General features: G+C 37.9%; 1 protein-coding gene across 2 annotated transcripts; it reads right to left on the reverse strand.

Moving 5' to 3' along the window:
- Positions 1-998: 998 nt before the first annotated feature.
- Positions 999-12,877, reverse strand: LOC114479485 (uncharacterized). 2 transcript variants are annotated; one of them, XM_028473183.1, is made up of 18 exons: positions 12,781-12,877; positions 10,147-11,053; positions 9,844-10,029; positions 8,267-8,774; positions 8,060-8,175; positions 7,946-7,971; positions 7,764-7,804; positions 7,631-7,681; positions 7,428-7,560; positions 6,070-6,229; positions 5,864-5,987; positions 5,761-5,792; positions 4,602-4,665; positions 4,439-4,476; positions 4,223-4,286; positions 1,814-1,903; positions 1,357-1,390; positions 999-1,260 (listed from the first exon to the last, which is right to left on the reverse strand). In XM_028473183.1, the coding sequence occupies exons 1-18, from the start codon at positions 12,787-12,789 to the stop codon at positions 1,240-1,242; spliced, it is 2,604 nt and encodes an 867-aa protein (XP_028328984.1). In that variant the 5' UTR covers positions 12,790-12,877; the 3' UTR covers positions 999-1,239. The 2 variants fall into 2 exon arrangements, with proteins under 2 accessions (XP_028328984.1, XP_028328983.1); XM_028473182.1 differs by lacking the exon at positions 1,357-1,390 and having other exon boundaries at positions 1,082-1,260.
- Positions 12,878-12,957: the final 80 nt, after the last annotated feature.

The following is a 12,957-nucleotide window of genomic DNA, read 5'->3' on the forward strand; positions in this document are numbered from 1 at the left end:
ATGCCATCACACCTGATGTACGCCCTGAACAGAATGTCAATCTGTTACAGAGCCACATAAACAGTCAACCAAATTATTTTTGATTGTAGGTATGTAAACACAGGGAGAATAACAAATTGTTTTATAAAAGACTAACATGTCAAAGCTTCTACTTGAAATAGCCTATACCACACTAGTATAAAAATTCGAAGCACAACAAATGATACATTAACTTTAAAATGTACGTTTAAAAGCAAATCTAGCACGGCATAGTCTCGATAGCCGTTAAGCCTTGGGTTTTTTGTCAAAATCTCAGACTGCGCGGAGCGTCTCACCTTCAAAAAAACACCTTAAAACCCACTTATTCCAGACTGCTTTTAATATATAGCCATATTATCTTGTAGTCTATTGTTTATTACATTATGTTTTTACTCGTCTATGCCTCTGAATTTTTACTTATTGTTTATCCCTGTAAAGCATCTTTGAGCACTGTAAAAGCGCTATACAAATAAAATGTATTAATATTACACCCATTGCCTTTGGTTAGGTTTGGGTCACTATGAGGCAACTATTAATTAATTGAAGATGGTAATGTTAGTATGTCCAGCTGACAGTATAAAATGAGCAGACATCGTGTCAGAGAAAGAATCCTTACATTTACTCATCAAAAGAATTCAGTTAAACATGCAGATGACATAGTTCTATAAATTTATTACCAAGTTTCTTTTTAAATCTCTTTATTTGAGAATCATTTTTTTTCTTACTTATTGTTTTTAATAAATTAAGTCTCTTAACATTCAGCCTGAAAAATTACACACAACTGACTTTAAACTAAACAACTAAAAAATTGATCACTTATAAAACAGAACTTATTTATTCATTTATTATGTAACAAAGGAATGTATGTAGCTAAACATTTTTTTTGACAAAGAATTAGATGGAATATTAAGTAAACAGATGATTGTGACAAATTCAAAAAACAAACACCAACAAGTGCAATTTCTTAAGTGAAAGGGCTTCTTTTTGTGCAGTGATAAGACAAACAACAACTTAATGTGAGAAACATGATTTTGCAACAACATAAAATAAAAGTCTATTTACATCAGATGTCATTATTTTTTAATTTTCTGCAGAATAATATACAAGTTTCAAGGCCAGATGCTTTGATCATCGATGCAAATGTCTCACAGGGTGATGTCAGCTACAGCTGGTCAGGTGGTGTCGGCATACAGCGGGGGTGGAGGAAGGAACTCCAGGTCCTTAAAGTCTACCTCTTGCTCCCTATTGGACAAAAGCTTAGTGAGAAATCACTTCTTGATATTACAAAACATAAAACGGTGTCTAATTCAAAATTAAAATGAAGCACTCAGGACGTACAGATAGGGATGCTCCTCCACAGCACACAGGAAGCCTGGATCAGCACAAGCAATTCAAAGTGTCACTAAAGCTCACTAAAGTGTTAAACATCCTACACCAGCCTGTCTCCAGACATTTTTTTTTTTTTAAAGAAGATAAATGTTCCTCTTAAGAGATTTTCCATTTCACCCAAGTACCCAACCAGTGTTTAAGTGTAGAGTCCTTTAAGTGATGAAAGTAGCAGCACCACTATCAGTGAGTGACTGAAGTGGTGACAACAGTGAAGTGGTGGAAAAAAGAAAGAAAAAAGAAGCAACTCTGTAAACTTACTCTGCGGTTCGTCACTTCAAACAGAACAAGAAGGCGTGAGGTCATAAACGGGCGGATGTTTAATCATCAAAAGGAGCTTTTAAACTACTGGGAAATTTACAAATACTCCAGTTTTATGAGTTTAAGTTAAAAAAAAACAATCACTTACTTGGTAGGAGTTGCTCCATCAGCCTCACTTAATTCATTCTTGTTGTGTTGAAAGAATATGGCAAGTTTCTGTAAGGCGTCATTTCTTGTTCTGAAAAATGAGGAAAAAGTTATAAACAGTCGTGCCCACCTCAACATGTGTTAAAAGGATCCTCCACTGTTTTTACAAATGTGGCCTAAAACCCTTCAAATGTCCTTATTAGAAGAGCCAAGCCAAACAAAATGCATTATTTTGCACTTGCTGGGCCTGATCCAGAACAATGACGACTGGTGTCACGGTCTGAGTTTACCTCCGTACTGAGATTAAAACCCTAACCCTAACATAATCCAATAAACAAATAAAACACGTGACCGTTCACTTTGAAAACAAAAAGGAATGATTTTTTTTTTAGCATAAACAATCTCAGTACGATGTGAACTCAGTACATGACACCGGGCCTGCAGAGAGAATGTGCTGCATGTGGCTGACTGGTGCGGGAGGAACAATCTTCTCCTGAATGTAAAAAAATCAAAATAAATCCTCGTTGACTTCAGTGGGAAGCCCACCCTGCCACTCCCCACTGATCATTACTACAGTAGTGGAGGTGGTAGAAAGCACCAAGTTCCTGGGGTGCACATAAACAATCTATCCTGATCCCAGAACACCAGGTTTATCCCCCTATAAGACTTTTAAACTGCAATAAAACTAACAATAATCTATAACTTATTACAAACCCAGTGCAATAACCCTGTGTCAGCACTTTATCACAGTTTTAAATGTGTATATACTGTTATGTGTTTTTATGCTTTTATTTTTTAAGCCTAATAGTCAAGCCTTGAGTGGAAAATGTCATTCTGTATGCGCCCATGGTGTGTATGTATGAATGGCAAACGATATCTATTTATCAATCTACTATATTTGTTTTATTACTTTAAAATTGGTACTACTTTATGGGTTTAAAACCTGTATTCCGTCATCTTGAAATCATGTGATTAATTATGTCACACCCACATTTGCCTGTAAACATCTCATTGTTTTCTATTGGAATGAAGTATTCAGCCTGCTTTTTAGATCATTAAGCAACTTTTTCAGTGAAAATGTCAACTTGTGCTGCTTTTGGTTGCTCTAAAAAACTAGGAAAAGTTAAAGATGTCGATGTAACTCTCTTTGGTTTACCCAGTAAATCACAGACTGTTGAAGGACTCCCACCCAAAAAGACTTCTATTCTCAGGGGTTGTGTGTTATCAACAGTCCGTAATTACTCACCAACTTCAGCTACTAGAGCATCGGCTGCGCACTGGAGAGCTCTTCTTCTTCGCTTCATTGTCTACTACCAAACCACAGAGTGGGAACTGTCGCCCACTGCGGTCAGATTATTTTTTCGGGTCACAAATATTCTTATCCTCTTTCGGTAAACCAAAGACAGTTACATCAACATATTTAACTTTTCCTGATTTTGACCAAACAATAGCAGCATAAATTGTAATTTTTATCGAAAAAAAACAAGATGTTTACAGGCAAATGGGGGTGTGTGATGTCATCAATCATATTATTTCAAGATGGCAGAATACAGGTTTTAAACCATAAAGTAGTCCCATTTTTAAAAGTTAAAACAAATATGGGACAAAATAATGCATTTTGTTAGGCACAGATCTTTTAAGAACATTTCAACAGGTCAACAGGATGTACAAAAAAAATCTCAGTTAAAGCTGCATTTTATTTACATTTGGTCAACCATTTCCAATTGTGCACTACTAGGGAGTTTAATAAACCTGTCCTGTCATGTTTGCCTTTTCCATTGAATATTGCTCACTTTAAATTACTGTAATGTAACAACATTTAAACACAGACATTGAATTTGGAATCCTTGATCACTATTCCTTTGAATAATTGCTTTGTGATGTAAGCCTGTGTTTTGCAGCTTTGGACTTTAATCATTGCCATGTGATTCAGACAGCCTACATACAACAAGCGAGGGGGTCAAAGCCGTTTCCCGACCGTGACACTGAATTCCCCTCACAGATGTCACACCAGATTATTGGGAAGGGGGGGAAAAAAAAAATAAATCAGTCAAATTGGTTTATGTTAGTTAATTAAAACACATCTGTTTTTAAATCGTAGCCATATTCTGGGCTAATTGACAATTTAGGTAATTAAACAAATGGCTAAAAATTAATTTACAAGCTGAAATATTTGTGAAGGATGTGAGCGTTTCTAGACCGATTAGTGAACATCAGTTAAGAGACAAGTCCAATACATTATTTTTTTCTGTATTTGTGGAGAAGTCTGATAACAATTACTGTAAATATTCTCTCCTTTCCCATATGCTTTCTTTATGACTCAAGATTAGTACATCTAAAAATAAATAAATGAAAAAAAAAGGTAGGCACTCAGGCAGTTGTAACAAGCCAGAGTGTGTTCGAGACCTACTGTGTGTGCATGTCTTCCAGGTTGATATCACTGAGTGTGTGATAGGAACTGACATGAGAGCAGGCTGTCAAAGCAAAAACAAGACGGTGAATGATTAAAGGGAAAGGTACTAACTGTAGGAACAACAAAACAACAGCCTTTCATACAGTCAAATACAGAACATCAGCTGAGTGGATATCCTCTGTTTTCTAATATTTGAATATGAAAGGTACTCACAGGTCTCAGACACTGAGGTAGTCAGCTGAGAAAAGCTACTATAGAGCATAGAAAAAATATACATATTTATGTTAGTCACATGAATCTAATTGTGTTCACAGAAACTAGTTTAATGTACTCAATATGTTGAATAGTGATATTAATCTGGAAACAATCATCCTACTGGCTTTCAATGGATGGTGAGATGGTCTCATCTTCACAAGCCCACTCCTCGCTGTCATCCGTGACTGTGTGAAAACACATAATTATACATAATCTTATTTTAAATTCAAAAAGGAGTTTCAAGTGGTTCTAGTGTATATTAACTTTCACATTCTCCTCAAAACACATTTTACCTTTGGGGTCAATCTGACCCCAAAGATATTCGCCTCCAGAAAATGATTTTGAGAAAATTGACCAAATTTTTGTGTCAGGTACTTTGTTTGTTTGTTTAATACATTGATAAACCCTTGATAATGAAAGCTTGACCTTTTCTCTAGCGCCACCATCAGGACAAACTTTCAGTTTTAGAGTTAAAGTATCTTTTCAAATTTGGGGTGCACATTCATGACCCTCACAGAACCATATTGATTGATGTTGGTGGTGGACCCCCCCACATTGAATGGGTTCAAGGATAATAGGAGGGTTAAACATTTTTACCACATGTCAAACTCAAGGCCCGGGGGCCAAATCTGGCCTTTTAGACCATCCAATTTCGCCCGCAGGAAAAAGTAAAAATATGAATTGTGTAAATTACCAAATAATTCAGTAGTAGATCTCTCAGCCCTTTTAAATACACAAATACAAGTTAAACTTAACAATATTTGGAGGATGGTAATTTTCCCATGTGGTCATTTTAAATCTCAAATTGTTCAATTTGAGATTCAATTTTCCTCAAATTATTTCACATAATTTCCCCAAATTAAATAAAAATTGGTAACACAATCAATGAAATTTAAGAGAAAATCCTGCGGAAACCGAAATATGTCACTTATTGCCTGGATATTTTGGGCACCTTACATAATGTATGTATCATTTATGTATCAAAGTGTAAACTTGGGGACATTAATGTTGAAATAGCTTGTTTTCCTGCCTAAAATGTGCGGCCTACTTAAGATCAAACTACTTCGTATCTGGCCCCTGAACTAAAATGAGTTTGACATCCTTGACTTATACAAACCTAAAATTCCCTTTTAGTTCATGCAATAATAAACACAAGGCTTCTTGAGTTGCTCTGTAATATTTCTACTTGTATTCAATGTGTTTGAATCATAATTCACATCTGCATCCCAACAGCATAATGTCATAATCCCAGTTCACCAAAACATTTAATCTCTACTCACAGCTGCTTGTGAGAACTGGGTGGCTTGAAGATCTGCAAAACAATCCAATGTGTGACGAGCAGAAAGGCTACAAATGTTTTTAATAAACAGACCAAAGATGTACCTGCTCTCTATGCTGATGTTATCTCCCTCAGCGTTGGCTCCTCGTCCTGCAGCTTGAGCTTTTTTACCAAGCTCCAGCATCTCCTGGATATTAAGCTCCACATTCATCACTGAAATATAACCATCTGCAATGGGAGCAAAGGTGGAGACGTCAGAGTGAAGAAAACAAGGGATCCACTTTATTCTCCACGTGAACTATAAACTCACATTTGTGCTCAGTATCTCGGGCCAGCCATTTGCCTTTAGGGCAGTTGGTGGTGCGGATGATGCTGACGGTGTCCCCACTCTTCACAGGCAGGTCGTGCTTGCGAACCTTGCTTGCTACCATGACTTTAGCATGATACATCGGTTCCTCTTCACCAGTCACCTGCAGAGCTCCATTGGGTTAGTCTTTACTCATAAAAGATATACAGTGGACGTGACTAAAGGGTGTTTTAAAAAGATGCCATTGGTCCAGTAGCACTGGTGTACACCTGATCAACATTCATGAGGCACATTCAAAAATGCTTCATCTCTGCAACATGTTTTATTAGCTCAAACCAGGGGTGTCAAACTCATTTTGGTTCAGGGGTCAAATACGGAGAAGTTTGAGCTCAAGTGGGCCACAGATTTTTGGCTGGAAAAAGATCAAATTGAACAATAATATGCCCTGGCTTGTACCTTCACGTATAAATTATATATTAATGATAACGTATGTGAGTATATCAGGCCCTGCAGGATCTTCTCTTAAATTTTCCTGATTTTTAGGAAAATTTTGTGGAATATTTGGAGGTAAATTTGCCAGATTTTGGAATAACAGAGTTCTTTCAACAATATGAGATTAAAAATGACTGCTGTTGTGTGATATAAGAACTGGAATAGTGAGCTCTGCAAATATTGTGGATTTTTGTATTGGGGGGGCTGAGATCTATACAACTGAATTAGTTGGTAATTTACAAATAATTTCAGGTTTTTTTTCTATCATTTGTACTTTCTCGAAGCGGCCAAATTTGATGCTCTAAAGGGCCAGTTATGCCCTTTGGACCTTAAGTTTGACACATGTGGCTCAAACACTAAAGCTGCTGTTACTGCATTTATTCTATGTATACATTGCACAGTGCACTATATTCTGTTTCCTATTTCCTTTTAAAAACATCATTTTCAATATATCATGATGCTAATATTATATTACATATATACAGTATATATATATTTTGTTTAACACAATAACTGTCACCACAATGACACCCCCCCTAATGTACATCTGTCCTACAGTTCTTACAATCCTATGTTGCCATGTATTTAAATTAATTCGGCAATTTTTTTTACTGTATAAAAATGCGTTGCTGCAAGACGTGAATTTCCTCTCTGGGGATCAATAAAGGTATTCTCTTTTTCATTTTGTTTTTGTTACGTGGCCTATGCAAAGACTTGGAAAACCGTTTTCTACTGCTCCTTGTAAGAATTTTTCACAGACAATAAAGCCAAAACATCAAAAATTCTGTCGAGCCTAACTAGAGCAGACCAAATGAAAAACCATCTCTAAATTAAAATATAGGGGGAAAAAGAAAAGAAAATTGCTTTACTTTAAACTTCTTTTTCATTTCATTCTCCTTCTTCTCTCGCTCCTTTTGCTCCTTCCTTTCCTTCCCCAATCGCTGCTTCTCCCTTTTCTTCTGTTCCTTATAGTCAGCAGTATTGGGGCTTTGATGTTCCTTACTAGGAAACAAATTGACATTCAGTCATAAAAACACAAAAGCAAGGGAAATGCCATGTGCACCAGACATACCTGGGGGTGTGATTGTGGCCTGAACTTGCATGTTCTCCTGATACACTGCCCCTGAGATTTGATTACCAACAAATGTGGGAAATTCTTAAATAGATAAATAAAACTGTTTTCATGATGAGTAAAAATGACATACCATGGATTCCGCGGCCGTTTGTAGACACCAGCATCTTGCTTCTAGATTTAAACAGGAGTTTTAAGTGATTACTGATGACTGCTCACACACATTTAGTCATTGCACAGCATGACTGTGAACCGCTCCCTTTTTAAAAAAATGCACCATAATTACACGCTCAATTTGAATGAAAAATGAGTTACCATAGTGTTGTTAACAGCATATGCTTCTGAAAAAACATGAACCAAAAAATTAGAAAGAGCAGATCACACATATGCGTGGTATGGTGACTTAAAGACAAAACGTTAACGTCTTACTCTTCACACTGCCATGGGGTTTACATGTTCTTTGATTGAAGACGCCTTTGTTCACGTTTTCAACATCCTCGTAAACATTATCACATGTTTCAAAGCATCTGTTGTGTGGATAAACACTGGAGGAGTCAAATGAAATGTGACACTGTTACTACAAATAAAAGATGAGGGGGAATACTGTGATTCCAGATATAGAAGCACATAGCTCACCTTGGATGCTTTTGGATCTCATCACTCTGTGTGCTGCAGCTACTCTGCTCTGCCTCGTCAAGGAAAGCCTGGCACGGAGCAGCTGCTGCATGGGTCTCATCGGGGTGAGAGAGACAAGAATTTACAAGTGCCTCTTTAGTAGGTGACCACCTCTCAGGCAGGCCAAGCTCTGGGAAGTCTGACAAGTTTATTGGTTCATGAAAGCTATCTGAATGGAGAGGTAATACTCTAAGATTTGCTTGATTCGGATCTTGGGATTGAGAGATCCCACTGGGCTCTGCAGTAATACACACTGCCATGTTAGACTGTGGACCATCACCACTAGAGGGCCCAGTATCCACTGGAGAAGGAAAGTCAGTGGTGTCAAAGTCTAAGGCGTCAAGTTCTAGTGCAGCGATGTTAACGGCTGACTCCATTTCAAAGTTTGGAAATTCAGGGACATCAGGCACAAAAGGGGGGACAGGAAGGAGTTGAGACTCTTCCCTTGGTGCTTGGCTTGGTGACACCTCTACAAAGAAAGAAAAAGTAACGACTGCAGTTAAAATAGAGCAGTGGTTCCCAATCTTTTGTCCTGTATACCCCCTTGGCATTTTTGTTATATCATGTGTACCCCCTCTTCATATCATAGGTACCTCTCAATCATATGCTTTTTAATTTGTGAAACAGCAGGCTCTCCTAAACCTCCAACTGTGTCTCGAACATTGGTTCCCCAAGGCTTAATTTACAAATTTCAAACAATGAGTGGAATTTTTATATATATATATATATATACATACATACACCATGCAACTTTTATGTGATTACTTAAAGAGTAACTAAACCCCTACTTTCTCCTGACCTGCCACAAGGAGGGAAATTCAGAAAATGGCTTGATTGTTTTGGCGGGGCTCCTGGTGTAGTTAAGACACACCCAGTCTATACTATATCACCTCCAATGAACAATCTATGGTATGTTAACTAGCTACTCATTACACCTTTCTATTCACTACCTATGCACCACAGATTGTAGAGCCCACAGGTGCTAGTATTAATAAAAAGGGCGGGGCTAAGAGTGATTGTTTGTGACGCAAGATGGTCCCAAAACATCACATGATCTTGTTCTCACTGTAATAGCCTGGCTTCAACCCGTAGAGTCGTCACTGACATTTTACAACAAAATGTGCCCAATTGAAATATTTTTGACTACATTTCTGAGAGTTGAACCAGAATCAATCAACAGCACTACTTCATACCCAAATATGCAGATTACTATTTAAATAGTAAGTAAATACAGCCTCCTCTGTAACCCGACATAACAGTCAAATTTCACAAAGATTGGTCAATTACCAACCAAGACATGATTTTTATTACTTTCACCAATAAGATAGAAATGTTTTGATTTATGAAACTGATCCAAAATCCTTATAGTGATCCAGATCCCCTCCAACATGTAATGGAATCTTCCATGGAAAAAGGCCTATTTTTGGTGACAATTGTGTAAAAATGTATTTAGTACTTTTGACATAATGCTGCTGACAGACAAACACCAGTGAAAACATCACCTCCGTGGGGGAAGTCATTAAAACAATAGTACATACCACTCCTGCTTGGGGCTCGGTAACCACTGAGATCTAAAGATGGAGGTCTGGTGGGCTTTGCTGGCTTAGGACCCAAAGCCCTGTGGTCAGGTAACGGTTTCTTTTTAGGAGCTCCAAATGATGTCCATATTTTTACTGCTGGATGCACAGGTTTGTCTTTGGCGAGCAGGTCTTTGACTAATGGTTCTTCGGGTCAAAAGTAAAAAAAAAAAAATTAAAAAAAAAAAGGTAAAATATATTGAAGATTGATTAACACAGGATTTGACTTTAATATTTCAAAACAAATAGATGACTAAAACCTACTGCGTGCAGAGGTGCTGGCCTTAAAGAAGGGTCGGGCTGAAATACACGACAGATGAGGTAGGCTCAAAGGTGGAGACAAAGGTAGATCAGGCCAAACACCGTCACTGGTCTTTGGAGGTGAAGGGAACTCCTTTTCTTTGGAACAATAATCAGGGGAGAGCAAACTCTTGGGTCTCGCACAGATTAACTTTTGTCGCGATGAGAACTTCTTCCTGGCCTTCTCCAAAGTACTCATAATTATATTGTCACATTCAACTACTGCTTCTGCAGGTGGGGTTGTGACTGGGACGTCTGGGCTCGACAGCACACTGTCAGTTGTTTGCGGGTCCAAATTTCCATCTTCTGGGATTGTTTTGTCCTCTGAAGAAATATCACCAAGAGTGGTACAAGTTCTAATGGTCACACCAGAGTGTGACCCCCCCTCCTCCCCCATCTCCCCAGTGACTTTTAAAGCTTTAGTTGACTTAAATGGAAGCAGCAAACCCTTCTTGATTCTAGTTTGTTGCAAAGCATCCTTCACCGTGAGCTCCTCAGTGGCCTGCAAATCCATCCTCTGATCTTTTCTAGGCAGAAAAGGGAGCACCAAAGGCAAGGATCGGTCCTTGAGCAGATTCTTTTTTGTACATTCTCCACTACACAACAGAGAAAAGGGGGTGTGGGACGGCTGGGGTGGGAAAGAAATTGGTCTCTTGCCTCCTGAGGCCTGAAGTCCCTCTCTGTGGAAAACTTGGGGAGCTGTGGATGTAGCAACGTTATTAGTGCTAACCACAGAGCTGTAGAGACTTCCTGCAGCTGGTGGAAGATGTTTGGGCTTTTCTGCAACGGTTGGCCGACAGCATTTGGACTGAGCATGAAGAGCCTCCTCCTGGAATTTGGCTCTCAGTGTTTTGAAATTAATTGATGCCTCCTGGGGGGAAAAACAAACAAATAACACTACACACTATGAAATGATACGTTTTACTCACTGAGATGTTTTATTTCAGGGAGTCAAAGCTATTCTGATTTTGAATATGTATTCTTTTTTATTGCATACTATAGGACTGGGGTGTCAAACTCGTGGTTAAGGGGCCAAATACGAACCAGTTTGATTTCAAGTGGGCCACAGATTACAGGCGGGAAAACAAGGAATTTCAATGTTCAAGGTTTTGTAATTCCTATGAAATAGATTCAGTACAGTAGATAAATTCTGAATTTATTCAGCGACATATCGTAATGTATCGTGAGGAAAATTATTGTGACATATCGATTATTGCCATTGTCGTATCGCAATAATATCGTTATTGTGGGAAAAAAATACACATATCTATAGTGATATATCGTATCGCGAGGTACCTGGCAATACCCAGCCCTAGTACGTAAGGAACCGACAATATCCCAGCACTGACAGATATCAGTCCCAGCAGAATCATCACTTAGATTTACTTAATTTTGGGATTAATTTTTATTTAATTTTGGAAAATCTTGTGGAATAATTTGAGTCTTTGGAATTTTTGTAATATAAACATGATGTGATAATTATGAGAAAACTCAGCACTAGCAAGTATTGTAAAGTTTCAGTGAATTTGTGTATTTTACAGCACTGCAAAATCTACAAACAAAGAAATTAGTTGGTAACGTACACTTTGATTCTTCATATTTTTTTTTCTATCATTTCTACTTTCTCCTGCGGGTTGAATTGGCCCCCAGGCCTCGAGTATGACACGTGCTATAGCAGATGGGGTGAACAGTAGTGAACGGTAAGGTTGAAAAGGGGCGCAACATTTCTCCAGGAACCTAAGCTCAGGCATTGTGGGAATATTCAAAAATCTTAACTTTTCAGGGGAATTATTTATTATAGTTAACTAGAAATTGAATTTAATTTTCAAACAACTGTATCATATCCCAAAAAAAATACTAGCATTCATTTAAAACAATACAAATAAAAACACAACCTTTCAACTGGGGTTGCAAATGTTTTGCTTTTAACAGGGATGTTAAATAAAGTTGGGAAAACATATTTTAGTTATATCTAAAATATAAGCATCAGTTATTGTAAAAATAGATAGTCCAATAATTATTTACATGAAGACTCCCATGCTAAAGTTCATGTAAGACTGAAAATCTCTGCTCTTTTGCAACCCTAATGAAAAGCTATATTTTTCCATGTTTAACTGTTAATGTAAGTCATAGTTTAATGACAGTAATAATGTGAATAGTAATAATACATCACTGCAAAAACTAGTTATTTAACACATCATCGCAGTAATCCATTTTAAAGACACTTAATTGCTCAGCAGACTTTAATTATAAGATGATTCTCGCCTCAAAGCGTTTAACGTCGTGTCATTTCACGCACGCGCACAAACTAAAACATCAGCTGCCGTCCCTTCCATGCGCGCGAGCCTGATTTATGCTTTGCTCGAAGACACTTGGGCACATGGACGTGCATAACCTGGGATTAAAACGCCAAATTTCACGAATAGATATACACAAAGTGTTCCACCACCTGAGCCACATCAGCAATAAACATAGCCCGAAGAAAATACACAGAAGTAACAAAAACGAGTCAAGAGCGACCGATTAAAAGAGCAATGACGCTACGGTTCTGAAATAATCATTCATTAAACATTCAATCATTGATACACGATCGATTACCTCCTCCATTGTAGTCCTTTCAGTACATTAACCGCATTTCCAGAGATAAGTGCACGTCTGGACTCCACGTTGAGGATCACTGTTACCTGTTCCCTCAGGTAACGCCCAGCTAACGGTTTGGCCAATCACAAAGGAGGTAGAGCGGACACACCTGTGCTGCTTACGTAGCCTGCGTGA

The sequence above is a fragment of the Gouania willdenowi genome, chromosome 17 (assembly GCF_900634775.1).
Source record: "Gouania willdenowi chromosome 17, fGouWil2.1, whole genome shotgun sequence".
In the NCBI taxonomy this organism is placed as follows: domain Eukaryota; kingdom Metazoa; phylum Chordata; class Actinopteri; order Blenniiformes; family Gobiesocidae; genus Gouania; species Gouania willdenowi.

Excerpts from the sequence above, each read along its gene's own strand:
- LOC114479485 (XM_028473182.1), bottom strand. Across the intron at positions 4,666-5,760 it reads CCCAGTTCTCACAAGCAGCT|TCACGGATGACAGCGAGGAG; the intron begins GTGAGTAGAGAT and ends GTTTTCACACAG. Across the intron at positions 4,287-4,438 it reads TACCTCAGTGTCTGAGACCT|CCTGCTCTCATGTCAGTTCC; the intron begins GTGAGTACCTTT and ends TTGCTTTGACAG.